The 19,966-nt window shown below is 40.9% G+C and overlaps 1 protein-coding gene across 1 annotated transcript; it reads left to right on the top strand.

Annotated features, from left to right (window-relative positions):
• The first annotated feature begins 3,153 nt into the window (after window positions 1-3,153).
• Window positions 3,154-17,762, top strand: Cldn1 (claudin 1). The gene is given in 6 exon segments (XM_076942752.1): window positions 3,154-3,595; window positions 11,164-11,181; window positions 11,184-11,258; window positions 11,261-11,326; window positions 13,469-13,553; window positions 15,202-17,762. Coding segments are annotated over 6 exon segments (630 nt in total). The 5' UTR covers window positions 3,154-3,372; the 3' UTR covers window positions 15,365-17,762.
• Window positions 17,763-19,966: the final 2,204 nt, after the last annotated feature.

Raw genomic sequence — 19,966 nt, 5'->3', positions numbered from 1 at the left:
TTCTCTTCTGCATCATTGGCCTTTTGCTTCTGTGTGTGTGTGTGTGTGTGTGTGTGTGTGTGTGTGTGTGTGTCTGTCTGTCTCTCTGTCTGTCTGTGTCTGTGTGTCTGTGCGTTTCTGGAACTGTCTTACTTTGTCAACATTCTCTTCTGCATCATTGGGCTCTTGCTTCTGTGTGTGTGTGTGTGTGTGTGTGTGTGTGTGTCTATGTGTGTGTGTGCCTATGTATGTATATGTCTCTGTGTATCTGCCTGTATGTAGTATATGTATCTATCCATATCTGTGTGTGTGTGTATGTGTGTGGTGTGTGTCTGTGTGTGTCAATGTGTGTCTGTCTATGTGTGTTTCTGTTTCTGGCTGTGTCTGTATGTATGTGATATGTGTGTCTGTGTGTGTGGTGTATGTCTGTGTGTGTGTCTCTTTATGTGTCTCAGAGTGTGTGTCTGTATGTGTGTGTCTGTGTGTGTGTCTCTTGTGTGTCTGTGTGTGCGTGTGTCTGTGTGTGTATCTGTATGTGTGTGTGTGTGTGTGTGTGTGTGTGTGTCTTCTGCTGGTTCTCAGTAACAATCATGTAAGTATGTGCAGTAGCCAGAGGACTCTGATGTTAGCTTATACACCTCCCCCAGAAACATCAACACCCCTCCACACTGAGACTCATGATATTCCAGAAATAGCCTCCATTGGGGAGCAACAGAGACTAGAAAGGGACTATCATGGAGCAGTGAGACCTCTCACTGCCTGGACCAAGAAGCACAAAATTGGAGGTGATTGGTGCTTCTGGAGAAATACTATAGAGCCCAGGTTCAAGACCTGGACTCCAGAGCAGAGTTGCCATGTGGGATGTCAACTGCATGTTACCAAATGTGATCCTTAGGTAAGCAAGGTAAGCAATGTGACTGCTTACTCTGTTCTCATCACACAGAAGTAAAGTGGTTCGGATGAGACCAAACTTAGCTTTTGACCACGTTGTACTGCTCACAAGGGTACGCTGCAGGCAGGTGATCACTGAGAAGTCAATCCCTACTTTTATTGATTGCAAAACAGAGGCAAAAAAGGGAAGAATTTATATGCAGGCACATGGCAGATTCATTTCCTTCGACTGCACCAGGATTTTGACCATACCACTGGCAGCCTTTCTAGAGTCTTCTGGATCGTGTTATTGCCTTTATTATTTATACTTTATATATGAAAAGCTGATGTCTGTGGGTTGTTTTTCTTCTCAAATTAATAGATTTACGATGAGCTATTATCTCATCTGTTGCTCCTCTGAGGCTAGGGTCAGAAAAGTAGACAGGATTAGGCTGTGGAGGTGAGCACAGAGCAGCAGAGTGGGAAGCTCACCGCAGCCTCCCAAACACAGTTGTGGGCAGCAAAATAGTCAGTCTCACACAGACCCGGATTAAATGTAAAACAAACAAAAACAAACCAGAAGCCATGCCTCCAATTCCCTGCCGACTGTAGCTTGATGGAAACGGGTCCTAAGGCACAGCTACATTGGATGAATTCAAATCTTATTTTTGAAAGGGACTCTGGAAAACTGCAACAGAAATTGATAGGATCATATGATCTCACACAGTGCAGGTCTTCCGGGAATTCTGAGTTCCAAGCCTGATTGACATTTCATCTGCCCTGACAGACACTGGATACCAGGGGAATATTCCTTTGAACTCACAGAGCAGTACTGCCTGAAGACTGAGAGCCAGAGGGCACAAGCCCACCATGGCCTTGCCTACCTACAGATCTTATTTAGATATCCTTGGGGTTTGGGAAAAGCTGGGAGCAGGAGCGAGACAAATGGCACTTGTTTAAATCTTGCTATCTCCAGTCTGAGTTCTGTTGTCATTACTACTCCCTAAGTCCCATATCTGGGTTTTGGTCTAAGCATTGACAAAGCTGCTCTGAAAAGAACAGCCAGCATGGGAGTAAGCGTGGTAAGGCTTTGTTTGCTTTGTTTTTTTAACATTTCTTCCTCCTGGCAAGCTTGAACTTTCCTTAGCATGTTCGGAAGCATCCCTTGTTTTCATTCGCGTGTTTATTTCTGCCTTCCCTTCTCCTCTTTTTTTTTTTTCCTAAAACCGTAGAAGCTTCTCTTTCCACCATATTCACACCACAGACAAAATAACAGCTGAGAAAACATTTTAATTATTCTCAACCGCAACGTGGGCTTCTGAGTAGCAACAAACAGTAAAGCTGTACAGACCGGGAGAGGGCAGCTAGAGGCTGCCTAGCTCAAAGCCTGGGGAAATGGCTTAACCATTACTGCCAGGTCCAAAGCCAGAGGCCAGGCTCTGCTAGGATACATACAAGTGTCCCTCTTTCATCTGGGAGAGACTGTAGGGGAACAAGTTGAATTCCATCTGATAAGTCTTCACTGGCGCGGCATCTCCGATGAAGAGTTACTATGCTAAGCGAATTGCTTTAAGAAAAAGGTATGTAGGGGTGTGTGTGTGTGTGTGTGCACGCGTGTATCAGATAGTAGGCTACATTTTCAAATGGAAGATAAATTTTTATCAAAGTATAAATTTTTTCCCCCCGTCAACTAAAAATGCAGTGGAAAGCACACAGATCTGAGAACTAAGTACTGGGTATACTAGAAGCCTACCCCGTGTCATTCTCTGGGTAGCTCTTCCCTAATATATATAAATATATAAAGTTTCAATATCTCTGAGACCCCTGGGAGAAATGGGAGAGAAATCTAATGGAGTGATCTTGAAGAACAGAAAGGAACAGAGGGCCCCAAAAAGAAAGAGGAGAAAGCTAATCAAACAAGAGAAGAGGTGCCCGAGGGGGAAGAGAATTTGGGAGTACCGAGTTCGACGTATTCCTGAATAAAATATTGGGAAGATATTAAAAGTGAAAATAGGTTTCTAGCTCCCTCCAGTTTTTTTCATCTTTATGCATTTTTTTGCATTTACACAGATGCGGTAATTTTTCTATTAAACACGGACTGAAATGAAGAGATTGTCTATCAAGTGCTAAGAGAAACGTGAAGGGGAGCGGGTAGGAATGCCTAATTCTCTTCATGTGGTCCCCAAGTAGCCCACTGGGCATTCCCCACCAGGAGCTGGCTTGCAAGAACCCTTGTGGGGATTTGGCCACGAAACCACTAGGGGGCGCTGCATGCAGGGAGGGGCGGAGCTGCTTTAAATCGCAGCGCCGGGCGGTTCAGTGTCTCAGAAAACTCCGCCAGTTCTCACTTCCAGACTCCGCCACCAACCCGGACCAGAAGCCAGGAGCCTCGCCGGCAGCCGCACAGGGAGCCGGGGTATCAGCACTAACTTGTTTGCCGAGATCCCATCACCTTCGGAGCACACCTTGCAAACTCCGCTTTCTGCACCTGCCACTGAGCCCGCGCGAGCCTCGGAAAGAGCCATGGCCAACGCAGGGCTGCAGCTGCTGGGTTTCATCCTGGCTTCCCTGGGATGGATCGGCTCCATCGTCAGCACTGCCCTGCCCCAGTGGAAGATTTACTCCTATGCTGGGGACAACATCGTGACCGCCCAGGCCATCTATGAGGGACTGTGGATGTCCTGCGTTTCGCAAAGCACCGGGCAGATACAGTGCAAAGTCTTCGACTCCTTGCTGAATCTGAACAGTGAGTGAACCCTCATCCTTCAACCCTCCCGGATCCCGACTCTCCCCCACCCTCTCTACCCACATTCTCTAGCCTCGGAGGAGCCCTTGTCCTCTGTAATAGCTTCATTCAGCCCTGAGCTGTCCTGGGATTGTTGGAGGTTACCCTCAAAGTTGGCCAAGGTTTCTCAGCATGCTTTCTCTGTCCTGAGAAAGCAAAAAGAACCCAAGCCTCAGGTCAAAGCCCTAGATTTGCCTCTAAATCTCTGCTTGGCACTTTCTGCCCTTTTAGGTATACTTTTTTCTTTCTTTTCTTTTTCTTTTTTTTTTTTTTCTTTTCTTTCTTCTTCAGATTCCAATCAAAGGTGGGTGGAGACTGAAAGAATGAAGATCACAGTGAAACTTAGATTCTTGGGCCTCTTGTGCACTTTCTAATAGGGTTTGGTCAAGAAAATGGCACACTTTGGGTCGGTTTCCAAGCCTTAAGTAGATGATTCAGAAATATCAAATACGAAGCTTTCTGACTTGTCTCATGGCATTTCCTACGCACAGCTAAGGTTTACTCTTGCAGTCTTTTGGTTTTTCCTCCTTGAAGAACCTCTTGAGAGCTCCATCCCCAAGGCTGGTTTTCTAGCCTAGGATCTGCTAGAAAGTCAACAAGTTTAGAAGGAGAAGGGCTGGTGGCATCTGGGGAGTGGGTCACTGGAGAGAATGGTTCTAAATAACCGTAGCAGCATGACCGCAAGGGCTAAGGCATAGAGGGAGGCAACGTGGTGGTGGCCTCCACCAGGGAAGAAGGCTATGAGGGAAAAGAAAGGCTGTTCCCATGTTTTCCCTCCCGCCAAAGAATCTCTGTGTATTCATGGATTGCTCCTCATATGTAAAGTGAGAAAATCATGTATAGACAGGAATATTTCTACTGAGTCTGGGGAGACAGGTGATAAGATGTGCTCGCCTCCCTTTTCAGCTAAAACTTTTTCAGTGCTTTGCCAGAAAGCCATTAAATTCCTACAGGCCATTTTGTCTTCCTGGAGAAATCACATTGGTTGTATTCTGTGGACCTGTTCTGCCATTTAACTCACAGGAGGAAGAGTTCCCTTAGCCATTGCCTAAACAAAGCTACCCCACAGTCCTCTGGGAATGCTGGTGTGAACAGTGCTGGCATTGTCCCTGTCCGGTGAGAGCGAAGCTCTTGATCTGCCCCAACAAAAGCACTCCACTTTACAGTTATGAGACCTGCCACAAATCAGCCTGACATCTTGAGTACCTGTAGAATGTAGTCAGCTGGCATGGTTTGTCTCCACATCTGGACTCTCTCTCAAAAGTAATCTATACATTTGGAAAGTATGTGTTGTTTATTTCCCTCCTGGGATATGCTCAGACGGTTAACAATTGAGAAACAATGAAATTGACGAATGTAAAGAGAAATGCATTGAAGAAAATGGTGCCAGGCGTTTTCAGAACCACATAATGGACCTGGCAGGTAAGACGTGCTACAGCATCCAGATAGGGCTTCCCTATCAATGTTGTTTCTCTAATACAGTTCTTTATCAGGTTTAATTGTCCCAAATGGCTGGATAGAACAATGGTCTGTGCAACAAATATTCAGATCACCAGAATAATGCATTAAATGGTTGATTTTAATTTATTCCATAAAATATATTGTTACTTATATATTCCATAAAACTGTGATAAATGCATTGACTATGCTTCCATTTCGAGGAGTTTTCAGAAGTGGATGGTTTATTTATTGACTATTTTTTTTTTTTTAATGAAGGACAGCTTCCATCTTCTGTTCTGGTTAAAGCTATAGTTTATTCAAGATGGAGCCCAGTAGCCTCTCTCCGCAAACCAATTCCCAGAAGCATGAGCCTTGACTCACACTTCTCTCCCAGCTGAGCAGTGATTCAGTAGGTGCCTTTGGACCAGGCCCAGAAAACTTGTCTCTGTTTCTCCACCTGAGCTGTGGTGTTCACGCCTACCTGATGTACAGATCTGGTTGGTGATTCACTGCCTGGTTTTGGTGTAGTTCCATGACGCCTAGAGATGAAAAGGTGTGCGTGTGTGGTGTGTGTGTGTGTGTGTGTGTGTGTGTGTGTGTGTGATGAAGTTTACCTCTCATGAGATGCTTTGAGGTGAGAAGCACAGCTATAGGTTTCTGAATATTGTACTTAGGAGCTTTACCAGCGGAGCCCACTTCACTTAAGTATAAGGTAAAAAAGTGTGTCAGTGTTTTGTAACCAGACCTTAAAGGCTACTTCTTCGGATCTGGTATCAGTTGTGAAAGACACATGACCTTTGCACAATATGTACAGTGAGTGTAGTGTTATCACGTCCCAAATAGAACCATCGTACATAGCATCAAGAGGCCATATTTTACAGCGATTTTGCCAAACATTTTTTGAAAATGTAACTGAATGATTTCCTGGAGAAGCAATAGCTACACTGTGAATTATAGCCCACAACAGCCCAGATCATTGCCAAGTCCCTGCTTGTGATAATTTCGAGTGATGATCCTTATAGCTGAAGTTTGGACGTACAAAGTAGAGGGCTGGGGACAGTCGCAGTAGACATTTCTTTGTTTGATTTACACATCTTCCTTGGTTTTGATTTAATTCCCAGCATTGTGGAAAGCCAGTTGGCTGCACCATGTACTTAGCTAATTGCTTCTTCTTGCTACACTTTAGTAGCCAGCACTGTCCAAAGACGGGGCTTTCCTGGGAGGCTGCACGTTGGGAGGTGTGAAGGCAGAGAAGTAAGCATTTTCGTGGAATGCAGTTGTGAAGATTTAAGCACCAGACAAATGGGAGGTTATGCTAGCCTCTCTTTAAGTCTCATCTCGGCCTGAACTGCTGTAATTTGTTTATAAGCTACCCCAGCCTGTTGGACTTGCTCTGCGTGAATCCACATGTGTGTAGGTGTGCTTAATGAGTATTGGTGGCTGTGAGGTTTCCCAGCATTCTTGCCATGATGTCAAGCTCAGCGGGGGAGCAACATCCCTGCCTGGGATATCTGTGCAGCACAGGCAGAGAGCAGGGGAACCACTCGGCTTCTCCAAACTCCTTTCTGGTACTTTAGAGGGGACACCCAGAAAGGCCATGGGTGTGCAGAGTGGAACAAAAGTTAAACCAGAGACAAAGTCTGAAATAAAAATATGTGGACTTCTTGCCCCAGTTTGTCCTGTCCAGGGAAAGCTACTGGCTTTCCGTGGACTAAGGTGGACTCACAATTTGTAACACAGGGCAGAGTAGGAGTCGTGGAGGGATGAATCAAAGGTCTAGTGGCCTATTTAGCAAACCTGAGCCTGGCCCTATTCTCACTTGTTAGAATGCAGCAAAGGTCATTTGTAAGGCTCCAGCTTGTGACAACATCGACTGTCACCAACTTTCGTGACTAAAGGAGAGAGGGCAAGTGGCACAGCACAGGTTTTCTAGATTGCAGTGATGATTGTCACAGTAAAGGTTATTTGAGGTGGAAAGTGAGTGGGAGAGGTGGGGGGGGGGAAGGGAAGCGGAGAAATGGTGGATTATATTTTAATAAAACAGTGCCACAGAAATGGTAATACACATACACGGCATACATGTAATAATGAGGCAATGTAAAAATGAATCGTAGGTTTTTAAAAAGAGATAGCAAAACTGCTCAGGATACCCTGAGTGGTGGTGATCCCTCATCTTCCAAGCCCCCATGGACTGCTTATTGACCCTTAGGCACACCGAGTCACACTTAGCCCACCAGCTCCACTGCCTGTAAGAGAGAAATGCAACAACACAACGAAGGCACTTGTGAAACTTTGCACACCGGCTAAAGAGAAACTTTGTACAGCAGTGCTCTCTAATAGTCTGAATAAGTTCATGTAGCTGTGAAAGAGAAAGGGCATTTCTGCTCTGGTCACACAGTGGGCAGTTATTTTATCCCCCAAGACTTATTAGCACAGACTGTGTGAGGGCAGAAATACCATTAAAATCTGGCTCGCTCATGATGTATAGAACATGGGGTATAAACGTAATGGCCTATCGAATGGAGTATGTACAGTGCCAGGTATTTATGGGGAGTCTCCTGCTTAGAGAGCATGTCTTTAAAGTTTGGAGAGAGAAAAAAAAAAATCCCCTGCCTGTCTATGCTTGTCTTTGCAAACTTTGATTAAAATAACTGTAGTAAAGGATACTGTCTAACTCTTATAAGTAGAGATCTTTGTAAGTATTTTTTTAATTATACTTTCAGGCTGAAAGTGATGAGGACTCCTTAGGGGGTCTTTAAGCTGCAGATTTTCAGTCCGGCTGAGCTTTATTAAAAGGCTGCCTTCCTGTTTACTGCTGGATAACTTTCAGAAACAATAATGTAACTTTTGCAGTATTTGCTAACTCCCTTCTCCCCACACAGCATTAGTTATAATGTTATAAAATCAGCTACAAATTTAAAGATGTAAGAAAGAAATGTAAGTGCTCCTCGCGGTGGTGCAAGAGTAGCTGGGTGTGTCTCTTCAAATATTATTTTGTAGCATTCATGCTTCACTGTCAAATTCTACATTTTGCCTTCCTCATTCTGCTGAGAGAGAAAGGAACAGAAACCCCATCACAAGAGTTCATTGAATATACAACTTTTTAAAACGTTATCAAGTTAAGGGAAAAGTGCAGTTTTCTCCCTCTGCATAGATAGATAGATAGATAGATAGATAGATAGATAGATAGATAGATAGAGATATATAGATATACATATACATATACATATATCTATATCTAGATAGATAGATAGATAGATAGATAGATAGATAGATAGATAGATAATTCTGTTTATTAGCTAAGTATAATTTCAAAGATGTAGCTAAACACAAGTATGCACTTTTTCTGTCACATTATTGCCAGTTTGGAGGAGCAAGGCATCTGGCTGGTCCAAGTTCACTGAGAACACATTGAATGAGTCAGAGGCATGATCAGGAAGTGTGACCAGTGCTTCAAACTGACACCACTCCAGTGCAGCCCCATCTGGACAGTCCATGGCTCTGACCGGAACAGCTTTCACTAGACCTTCATTGGAAAAAAATAAGCTAGTCCAGATGAAAGCTCTGGTTTAGAATGGATCTTTACCCAAACCCGTCGTGAAGAGTAGTTTCTTAGTTTGATTTGTAATCCATCATGACATGTGCCCAGTTAGTAAGTTTTCTTGCTGTTACAACTTTCCACCATTGACTATGGTATGCAGGAAAGTTTGTATTATTTTGAATACTCCCTGCACATGTCATTCTGGCTAGACATTGGCCAATGTCTCCATTTGATTCCAGTCCAATATAAAGCAGAAGACAATTCATAACTCATTGGCTTCCAGGTATAAGTGGAAGATGTTGCTAGTCAAACAACATTCTTATTCTGTACTGCTTTTTCGTGTTTTTAAATGGAAATAAGGCTCCTAGTCTCTATGATTTTGTGGTTACAAAGCATATTGTTCGTTGATTCCAAGTCAGTGTGTTAGACAAATGACACTGTTCTATAAGGAAATGAAGCATTATAGAGTTGTTGGCAAGCATGAGACAGAATATCTGTCACTTCTCCTCAACTTTGCAAAAGTAATAAATAAAAATGGGAAGACATGACGCACAGATGCCTTCTTTAAATTAAATCATAATTTAAAGATGAGATTTGTGTAACTATTGTCAGTGGGTATGGATGGCACATCCGTAGGCTGTACTTTGGTGCTCCCTTTTAAACCCGATTTATGAGTCTGGAATTCAGGAGGCTCCTGAAGGATGCCTTGTGCACCATGTTCAGACCTGTAGTGCTAGTGGCCTGTGTTTTGACTTCATGAGTGGATTGGAATGATTATTATGTAAACTAAAGTCTAATGGAAGCTGTGTAACAAGCGCAACATCCAGAGAGATCAAAGACAGCAACAGAAGTCATTCATAGGGAGCTGATGAATGAATTGTAACAAAATAAAGAGAAGGTGTCTAAGACAGAAGAAGCTATATACATTTGTGAAGGGCTACCATATCATTAATGCCTTCTAATTACATTGTTTCTTCACTGAGAATAAACTCAGGTCACTCTACCTTAGAATCCTCCAATGATTTGTCATTACATTTGGGATATTGGGATAGACTCTGAACTTCTGACCCTGCCTACAAAGCTTTAATGTATGTGTATTTGTGTATGTGTGTGTGTATGTATGTGTATGTATATGATGTATGTGTATATGATGTATATGTATATGTACATGTATGTGTATATGTATACAGTGTGTGTATATACACTGTATTATGTGTATTTATGTATATATGTATGCATATATATGTGTGAATCAGTATGAGTATGTTTGTATGTTTATACACATACATATATGTAATATACACGTATCTGTACATAAATACACAAGTAATAGAAATATCTGTAAGTTAAAATGTAGTGGCAATTCAGAGATGTTTGTTTTGAATTAAGATTGGTAACTTAGCTTCTCAATCTTGAACATGTGAAGACTAACCCTGTGTACACACTAAATACTTGGGAGATCATCATCTTGTCACTCCTGAAGACCAGAAAGGAGCAAACTGTTCTAACTCCCTGGATAGAGATGTTGTCCCTTTTATTTTACAAAATACAAATATAGTCCCAAAGAACAGTAGGCAATTTTCTCAAGATCCCAGCTGCTTGCAGTGTACATGTCTCCATATAAAAACTTCCATTTCACTTATTAAGGGTGTAAGTAAGATAGTGATGTTCAGCTGAAAGAGAAAATTAATTTGTAATTTAAACATCTTTTAAGCAGGAACCCTACCCCCCCCCCCCACACACACACACTGTATTGTTTCAGCTTTTATTTTTTAGGAAACATACTGACACAGTCTGTCAAATTTGATCCTGTCTCTGGTGATAATTTAATACAACAAATATAAGAAGAAGCCTTTGTAAAATTTGCAGAACCCTGAGAAATGAGAGCTGAGGTTATCCCTAACACAATGTAGAATGACGCTTTTGTGGTTTTCAAAACTGGTGCTATCATCTCCTATGAATCTATTGCTGTTCCAAGTTACCTTCTTAAATTTTGCCTGAACATCAATGTTCTAGAAGCTTCCCCCACTCAACCTCTTGTAACTAGGGATAAAATATTGTTTATCTAGCCATGATCTCCTCTGAAAAACTCATTTGCTTGTCCGTAGTCCCTTGTTGTTTCTGAAGCCTAAATACTGTAGTCTAAAACTAGTGACTAGTGCTAAATACGTATTTCAAGCCATTGGATTACAAATAACAAACATTAAGAATAATATGTATGACTGGTTTTTTTTCTGAATCTGAATATCCAATGGTAATGATTACATGTTCAATTCAGTGAGACCTATTCAACTGGTTCATTAATAACTTTCCAGTTGATTTTGGATTTCATAACTGAAGTACCAGCCATCCTCAACTCTCAGGTCTGTCTTCCTTGCAACCTTCCCAGTGGCTACAGCAGAATTGTCACTAGGGTTCATTTTCCTTTGGACATCTTGTTCACTTTTATCCCTCCCCTAAAATTACTAAAATACATTTCATCTCCCACCACTCTCCCCAGACTGCTCTTAGGCATGGTTTTTTATATGTCCTAAATGTTTCCCACCAGGTACACTGCAGGCAACCAGGGCCTGATGGTAAATTGCATTCTGCTGGGGCTGATTGCAATCTTCGTGTCCACCATTGGCCATGAAATCATGAGGTGTTGGAGGACGATGAGGTGCAGAAGATGTGGATGGCAGTCATTGGGGGCATCATATTTTTAATTTCAGTAAGAGAGGCTCCTCCTTCTCCTTATCTACTTTTCTCACGTGTGTTTGAAACCTGGTTTTTCTAATTTTTAGTTTTCTTTTTCGCTTTATATTTTATTCGCTGAATCTGAACTTTTTTGGAGTATCTTACATCTGAAGACATGAGCCTTATAGTTAGTTGGCTCTCATCTTCTCAGTAAGAACCAAATGGAAATTTGGCCTCTGTACGCTTCTGTCAAGTACAACCATGAAGAACTTGGATGCCTATTAGTTTCTTGGCCAGTCTACTCAGATTCAGAAAGATTTTTTTTTTTTTTTTGATACTTGGCAAAAGTATCAAAAGAGTCTGGACCAATTTGATGTGATTCAGAAAATGCTATTGGGTTGTGATGGTGCATGGCTGTGATCCCAGCATGAGAAACATGAGAACAGGGAATGTGGAGTTCAAGGCCTGCGGCAAGAAAATATCCATAATATGTGAATTGTATTGGATTGGGAAAGATGGGATTGGAGCTGGCGGAAAGCTGGGGGGAGGTAACATTGTAGATGGACAGAGCTAATTTCACAATAAACACTATGTACCCATAGACCAGAGAAAAGATAAGTCAGTCAGGGTACAGGTGGAATATTAACAAGGGAGGATGTAAAGTTAGCTCTGCTAAAGAAGAAAACAGTACAGAAAAATATTTGAACGCTTCTGACAAAATAGGCTAGGTGTCTCAGAGAAGAAACATATTATAAAGATTATATCAAAAGCTGTAGTATCATACCACACCCATCCCCATGAACTACAGTACTGTAGACATATATGCACCCAGTTCAATCTGGGATGGTTTCAGAAGTCTAGGTGACCAATTCAGGACCATATGCATGGTCAATTTGCACAGTCAGCCAGAATGATCTTATGTACCATCAAGTACTATAAAAGAAGTTACTTGTTTTTTTTTTTTTAATTGGTTTTGGATTTGACAGTTTTTCGTGTATTTATTATATAAGTCATGGTATTTGTATTGGGAAGTGTTTATATATTCTATTATAAATAAATTAGGCTGATTAATGCATGTTTTGCCTCGAATACTGTTTCTGTGAGAATAACGCCTTACATCGACTCTCTAGCTAGCTTGCTTTCCCTCTTTATTTCTTTATTTCTTTCCTTTTTTCTTTCTTTTCTTTTTCATTTTTTTGCGGGGGGGGGGAAGAGGGAGGTTAGTTTTAAGATAGGGTTTCTCTGTGTAGCCCTGGACATCCTAGAACTCACTCTATATTCCACTCACAGAGATCTGCCTGTCTCTGCCTCCCAAGTACTGGGCTTAAAAATGTGTGCCACCACTGCCAGGCGACTTTCCAGCATTATTAAGGACTCTTTAGTCACTATGCTGTACAAGAAACCTCTTGATCTTAATCTTAATTTCTACTTGAAACTTTGAATCTTTTGGCAAACATCTCTTTGGATAAAAATAAGTGCTGTAATTTATACATTGGAGAAATGTTGAATGAGTGATGGTGACCAACTCATTTCCTTTCATTGTTGAATACAAGAAATACCAGGAGCAATTGAGTTCAGTTACATAAATCAACCCAGAGTGTCACCTCAGCAGATGATCCCAGTGCTAAGGTAATTACCTCAGACATGGGTGAGGAGGAATCTGAATGCTCTTCACCCCATGCTAGTAAGCTTGCTCTGGTTTTGCTGCTAGACAAGAAAGTAAAAATTGATTTTGAGTTTGTCAAGAAGGATGCAGGAAGATTTTCATCTTACGTTTTGTAAGCCGTTCTCTGCTGATATGAACATTTTTTTTTTCAAAAGTAGCTTCATACACTAAGCTACAGTACTACGAACCACTGACAGAGATTTTGAATAAGATGGATCTATCGGGCTCTTTCTGAGTAACAATATTTGTTACAGTGGCCTTGGACTATAAATAAATAAGATGTCATAAACAGCATAATCTAGGCCCAACTTCAATCTAATATCTTTGTAATTCCTTGCAGAATGGTTGGCATAAATCATATCTAAGTCAAATTGATTTCCATAATAATAAAATAAAATGTCAGCACTGTTGATGAGATTCAATTCTTATAGAATACAATTAAGTTTAATAGTCTGTGTTTTTGTGCTCAGTGTCCCATAGTGATTAATGGCCTTGCTTTGAATTTCTGTAGGTCTGGCGACATTAGTGGCCACAGCATGGTATGGAAACAGAATTGTTCAAGAATTCTATGACCCCATGACCCCTGTCAATGCCAGGTAATTCTAGTCAGGCATAAAATAGTTCATTCTCTGAAGAAAAAAAAAAAAAAAAAACCAAAAACCTGTTTTTGTGTTCGGCAGACTCCTGCCTGCCAGGGCCTTAGTTTCTCGGATTTGCTTTCAAGAATTGTATGGAAATTTATGTCAAACTTGCAAACAATTTAAATGACCTGTGACTCGCGTTAAAATGAATTGGATAATTGCTTTAACAGCCAGCACTGATGACAAAATGCACTTCAAAGGAGAAATGTTCTAAGCTGGATTCTAGCCAACAACATATCACATCTTCTTTTATTTATTCCACCAATACGAGCAAAAATGCTAATGCCTTGGACATGTTCTTCCTGAACAGTATTCTGATGTTTATCTAATACCTGGGATTTCGTTCAGAACTAATATACAGGTTCATGACTTATCGAAAAAAGTTGTGCCACCATAGTAGTTAATGAACAATGCTTCATTCTCAATAATTTCCACATGGAACCATGATATATTTTTCTAGTATATCAAAAAGCCACTTTAAAATTTTGTGTCCCATTACAAGTATAAAGTGGATTTGACAAAGGACACCTTTCTCAACAGTTCAAGTTTTACAAGTTCAGGACCTGAGTCTTGTCTCTCAGGTAACAATGCTCTTTGATCAGCGACAAGACTTACTGTCTCACTGACTTCCTATCTTTAAAGCCTAATAACTACATTCAAAGCTAGAATGTTAAGACATAATTACTGTTTGTGAGTGTTAGGGTGAGTGAATGAAAAACCCCAGTGTTTGCAGAGATAAGTGTGTGCCTCTTTATACAGTCACCCACATACAGAAGAACACAGGCTGCAGTGGTTGCTGGAGTCTCGCCCATCCTGTAAGCTATATAATGTAGGGACAGAAATGGCTGAAGGTCAGTGGGCCACATTTGCAGCAGAGTAATAACATTAGGAGTGCACGAGCAAGCATTTTATAAATTGCTGGGCTCTGTGCCCTTGTCATCATAGAATGGCACATTGCCCTGAACACCCTCCAGGGAAGCGAATGGGACAATCTGCTTCCAAGAGAGGAAACCAGGGCTGGCTGAGAGGTAAAGCTACCGGTTCAGAAGTGCAGCGGCTGAGCTTGAGTCTGGACTCAAGCCCTGGAACTTCTACAGCCAACCCCTTTTCCTGTTTGATGTCCATAGTCAGCCACAGACTCCCCATTCCAAGAACGTGGGACTCAGCCATGTAATATTCAGATGTCTTTCTTTCAAAATATAAATTTTATATTTAATTTTAACTAGGCTCATGGATCAGTAACCATTGTTGTTACAGAAATGATTACTATTTGAGGGTAGCAGACTTTGTAAGCAGTAGCCAAGACTCTGGCCTGGTCTTCATTTCTCAAGTGCCTGCCTACCCATCCTTTCCAAGCCTCCTTTCCTTGGAAAGGTCTTTGGAAATATTTGTGTAATTAAGCTGGCATATTGCATGTCCTATTGCTGATGTGCTGTTACAAATTATCGATAATTACAAAGTAAACATTATTTTACATATGTGCTCACAAACAGCTGTTGCTACTGAGGGATCATAGGGTTATTTTTAAATATATATATATGTTATTGATTTTTTTCTTTGGACAATGATCCTCATAGCAGCTTGTTGCTGTCTTTTCTTTCAGGTATGAATTTGGCCAGGCCCTCTTTACTGGCTGGGCTGCTTCCTCCTTCTGCCTTCTGGGAGGTGCCCTACTTTCCTGCTCCTGTCCCCGGAAAACAACCTCTTACCCAACACCACGGCCTTATCCCAAGCCAACACCTTCTAGTGGGAAAGACTACGTGTGACAGAGGCAAAGGAAGAGCTCCTCCTGGAGAGAATACAGAGTGGATATTGAAACTAGGACTGACATTAAGGCCTTAGACTGTTGATGATGGTTGTCTGGACTGTGGTAGAACAAAAGGAAGCATATTTTTATATATCCCCATGGCTATGCAGGGCCCGGTTGTGCCTTACCGTCTTTCCTGAGTACAGGAGGGAAGCCTTTTGCCTTTGAACTGCTGCTTCTCATTGAGTAATCACACTCAAATGCGGAGAAGGGTGCTCCTTACGTGTGTATACATATGTACATATACATATTTTCTATTAAAAAATAGACAGCTAACAATCTGTTATTCTCTTCATATTGTCCCAGCATACTTTAAATGACTCTAAAATATACACAATTCCATATTGATTAAATAAGCCTTTTGATGTATTATTCTTGTTCTCTATGAGCATATGTGATCGGTCAAATATCACCCTTTGATCAGCATTTAGTATCTTCAACATAAGGCCAGACTTCCTTATGAACTCAGACTGTATTCTATTTTTCCCATGTGTCTTCTTTACATCAAAATATTTCATTTTTTTTAACTCTAATAACAACCGCTTTTCAGTCCATTATTCTGAGGTTTGATTCTAACTCCTGAATATAATAATAAATTTCACAGCCCACATTTTGAAACTTAAAACCAGTAGAAATTACGTATTACTTCTGTGTCTGGGCTGTGGGAACCAGTGTTCTAGACAGATGATGTTTTTCTGATGACCTTTCTGCACGGTCCTTGCACTTTGGTCTGGAGCTGTCTTGTTTGCTTTAAAAATATTTGTTTCCCTGAGTGGCTGTGCTGCTAACCCTGTTGTTGAAACCAGTTTATTGACTGCATTTTTTAGGTACTTATTTTCCATTCTAGATCCTGCAGACTACAGTTCTCCTCTCCCTCCCCAGCTATCTCATTTCCCCACATATAATTATCCTCCGGTTTATGCTCTTTTCAGCTAGGTGTGGTCTGTTATCTACACAAACTGCTAGACTTGCTAGAGTGATAATCTAGTGACAAATATTTCTCTCTCTGTAGCCGTGGACAATTTACAATCCTTATACCTCGTTTTCCCATCTGTCAAATTGGGATAATTACACTTAAGCAGCTGGTAGAGGTAATGTGAGTATTAATTAGTTGATATGACTCTCATTCTTTGAACGTGAAATATGCCTAAGTAGTGTTTTTCCTTGCTCAATTAGCAGTTTTGAAGTCACTGAATAAAATCTAGGCACATGCCTTAACACTGTTCTGTATCTTTCTTTGTCATGAATATATTTCCTCCCATTTAGCTGTGCATGGCCTCTTGTTGGTGCTGTTTCATTCTGACCAGTGCACTTATTATTCTTGTCTGTAGGAAAGGCCCTTCAGCAGAGCAAGGTGTTGTAACACAAAGGGTGTTGCCATTGACATGGGTAGACCTGGATTTGCATCTTGGTGCTATCACTTAATTACTGAGCTTGGGCAAAGGCACTTGGTTGCCCTGCATGTATTTCTACATCTAGACAACGGGTTCATTAACTCCTGCCCTGCCTATGTCGCATGAGTCAAGAGGAGACATAGGCAAATATGGTTTTATATTGGAAAACAAGAAACTCTATAAATTAAGGAATTTAAGTTAATGGGTTTTGTGTTTATTTTTCAAACAACTGGAAAAGGAAAAAGTGTTAAATGGATTTCTTTCCTTAAGAACTCTCTCTAGCTTTTAATTTCTAAAGCTTGCTAAGTTAAACTGATCTTAAGTTCTTAAGACTTGTAGTTGTGAGTTAGTGTTCAGCCTATGGCCCAAGCTGGCCAGGAACTCCTGTATCACCCAAAGATCCTTCTGCTCAGCCTCCCAACTGTCAAGATGGCAGGCATGAGCCCCGTCCCACTGTTACATCCTAGTTTTAGTAGTTTGGCCTGGTACTTCTGTTGCTAAACAAATGGCCAAAGTGACAGTATATGTCTACTCTAAAGGCACATATATAAAGTGCTCTTTGTGAAGTGATACTTTCAAAGTTAAATGGAAGCTGGCAGTTCTAGGAGAGGTTAAGAATTACAATCCATCGTAAAACCACAACCACGTGGAAGAAGCTATAGAAAGAATGGAGTCTTATGTGAATTTGTACTATGTAAGTTTCACTGTATTTGTATGTGTAAAGTAATCATGCAAAGATCTTTTAACATAATTACTGTACCTAATGTGTAATGTAAATGTTAGAAATAACACTTGCTAAACTACACAGGTTCTATATTCCAAAATAATCCCATCTTATGTCAGAACTTACCTAGTTTTGATATTTTTATATCCTACTACTAAACCTGGAAACCGATCAATTGATATTTGGGGGCTGCAATGGGAATTTGTATAAAGCACTACTCTTTTTCAATAAATTGTTGTTTTTTAATTAAAAAGAAGAGCTTCTTAGCTTGTTTTTCAATCATGGAGTTCAAGGCTGTTAATGTATAGAAGAGAGGAATACATGAGCTAGGACCCTGCTCACTAGGTTACCAAGGAAATTGGGGTTCCTATTTGGGGGCCTTATCTTATTAGTTCAATAATCTAGAAACAGACCTGGAAGAGCATTTTGTTTCTTGTTTGTTTGTGAGAAAAACAATTAGCCAGACAAGCTGCAAATCTTTACAGTTCCCAGGAAGAGGGAGGTAGGAAATAGGAAGTCCTAAGCCTTTAAGGAAGCAGACAGGATAAGTCAATGATGGAGGTCAGAAAGCAGTCACACGACAGATTAGCAGCTGCCAAAGAGAATGGGGTCTTCAGAGAAAGAGTGGTAAATCTCACTCTGATTCACTAGAATGAATCAGAAAAGTGGGCAGACAATACCAGTGCTGTATGATGGGTGCCCTGCAAACTACTACATAGGGGAGGAGCTGCTGAGAAGGATAAGTACATGAACTCATTGAAGGAATAATTATTCCTCCCATCTCGATTGCATGCCTTTAGATGAATCATCTTTCTTGAGGGGTGGTCTCTTGGCAAGGTGACTGCCAGTCCCAATTTGATTAACATAAGGGAGAAGACAATAGGATGTAATGTTTTAATTTTTGGAACAGATCAGAATGCTGTGTCTCCACCCTGGCCAGAAATAGATTCCTGTCTTTTGAACAGGAAGAAATAACTTTCCCTTAATGGACCTCAACAAAGTTATAATATTATGATACCCATCCTTAATGGCTTCTAAGACTATAGCTTCCTCTAATCAAGACTCAAGACCCTAAAAACATTTAGGTTATGAGTAGGTTAACATTTAGTTCCAATGCTGTTCACCAGGAGGGACTAGCATCTGGACTGCGGTTTCAGTCACACCCTCACATGTAGCCTCCAGGAAGAAGAGCTCATTTCAGAGAAGAGAGATAATGGGAGCACAGCTCAGAAACCAAAGCTATGTGCTGGCATCTCTGGCCTGCAGCCCACACACGATAGAGATCACTTCCACCTTCTGAGCAAGGACAAGCAATGAACTGCCTCTTGCCATGTCTCTACCCTGGAGACATGACCTGTTTCTACCTGACCTGTTTCTATCTTTTGCGCTCACCAATATTTGCCCTAACCTACCTTTCATACATTTGTGTTGTTCCATTCACAAAGCTATATATCATTTCCAAATGAGGTCTCTCTCTAGGATGATGACATAAACACCTGGAAAGTGTACTTACTTCCTTCTTTACATCCATAGAAAGGCAAGCAAAGATGAATGAAAAGACATCGTCTGAGAATCTTATTTTTTTATTCATTTGATAGGTATCATGAAAGCTACCTCTTAGGCCTGCAAGTGATAAAATTGTTCCCTTGTTAAGTTAAAGTATCTGTGGATGAGAATAGCTTCATGGCCTCTCCCTGTGTAATTTTTATATGAATGTGATTGTAGGTAAAAGTATATATTCCAATCTACAAGGCATTGTCTGGTGGTACATGATAGAGAATGCATAAAAACTTTTGCATAAACTCAGTTTAAATTCCCCTTAAACTGAGGAGCAGCAGCATGGCTTGTTTGCACAAAATTTAAGTTCCAAAAGGTGAGGTCCAGGCTAGTGAACTTTAAAGACATGAAATACCAAGAACTTAAGAAAAAAAAAACAGGTTGCAAATCACCCCTGTAGATTCTTACCTCCAGGAGCCCATCCCGTGTCTGGGGGCCTTTGGCTTACACAACTAATCCTTTCCCTCCCCTAATTAATTTAGCATTCTGACATACTCCCACATTCAGCAGGAAACTCCCATGTTGTTTGGCATGGTGTTAGCATCCTATTATGATCTCATTATGGACTTCACCTCCATTTCTATTTGCATGTGAAAGATTTCTCCTTTATCCATCTTTCTCAGCCTCATTTACACATGACCATTTACATTTCTTTTTTTTTTTTTTTAATTTAGCTGATTAGAAACTCTGAACGAAGGCATTCTGGGACTCCTGGGTTACTTGGGAATAACATGGTGGGATCAAGTCTCCATACTGTGGCATTCTGTACATCTCACTTCCAATGACAGTTTCCCAAGGAAGCCAACATTGGCCATTAGAAACTAAATATAAATTTAATAAATTCATGTTTACTGGATCCCTGTTATGGGGCCAGTTCCATTAAATA

The sequence above is a fragment of the Arvicanthis niloticus genome, chromosome 12, assembly GCF_011762505.2.
Source record: "Arvicanthis niloticus isolate mArvNil1 chromosome 12, mArvNil1.pat.X, whole genome shotgun sequence".
NCBI classification, from domain to species: domain Eukaryota; kingdom Metazoa; phylum Chordata; class Mammalia; order Rodentia; family Muridae; genus Arvicanthis; species Arvicanthis niloticus.
Note: the sequence above shows the minus strand (reverse complement) of the source record. Positions and strands in the feature narration are given on the sequence as shown.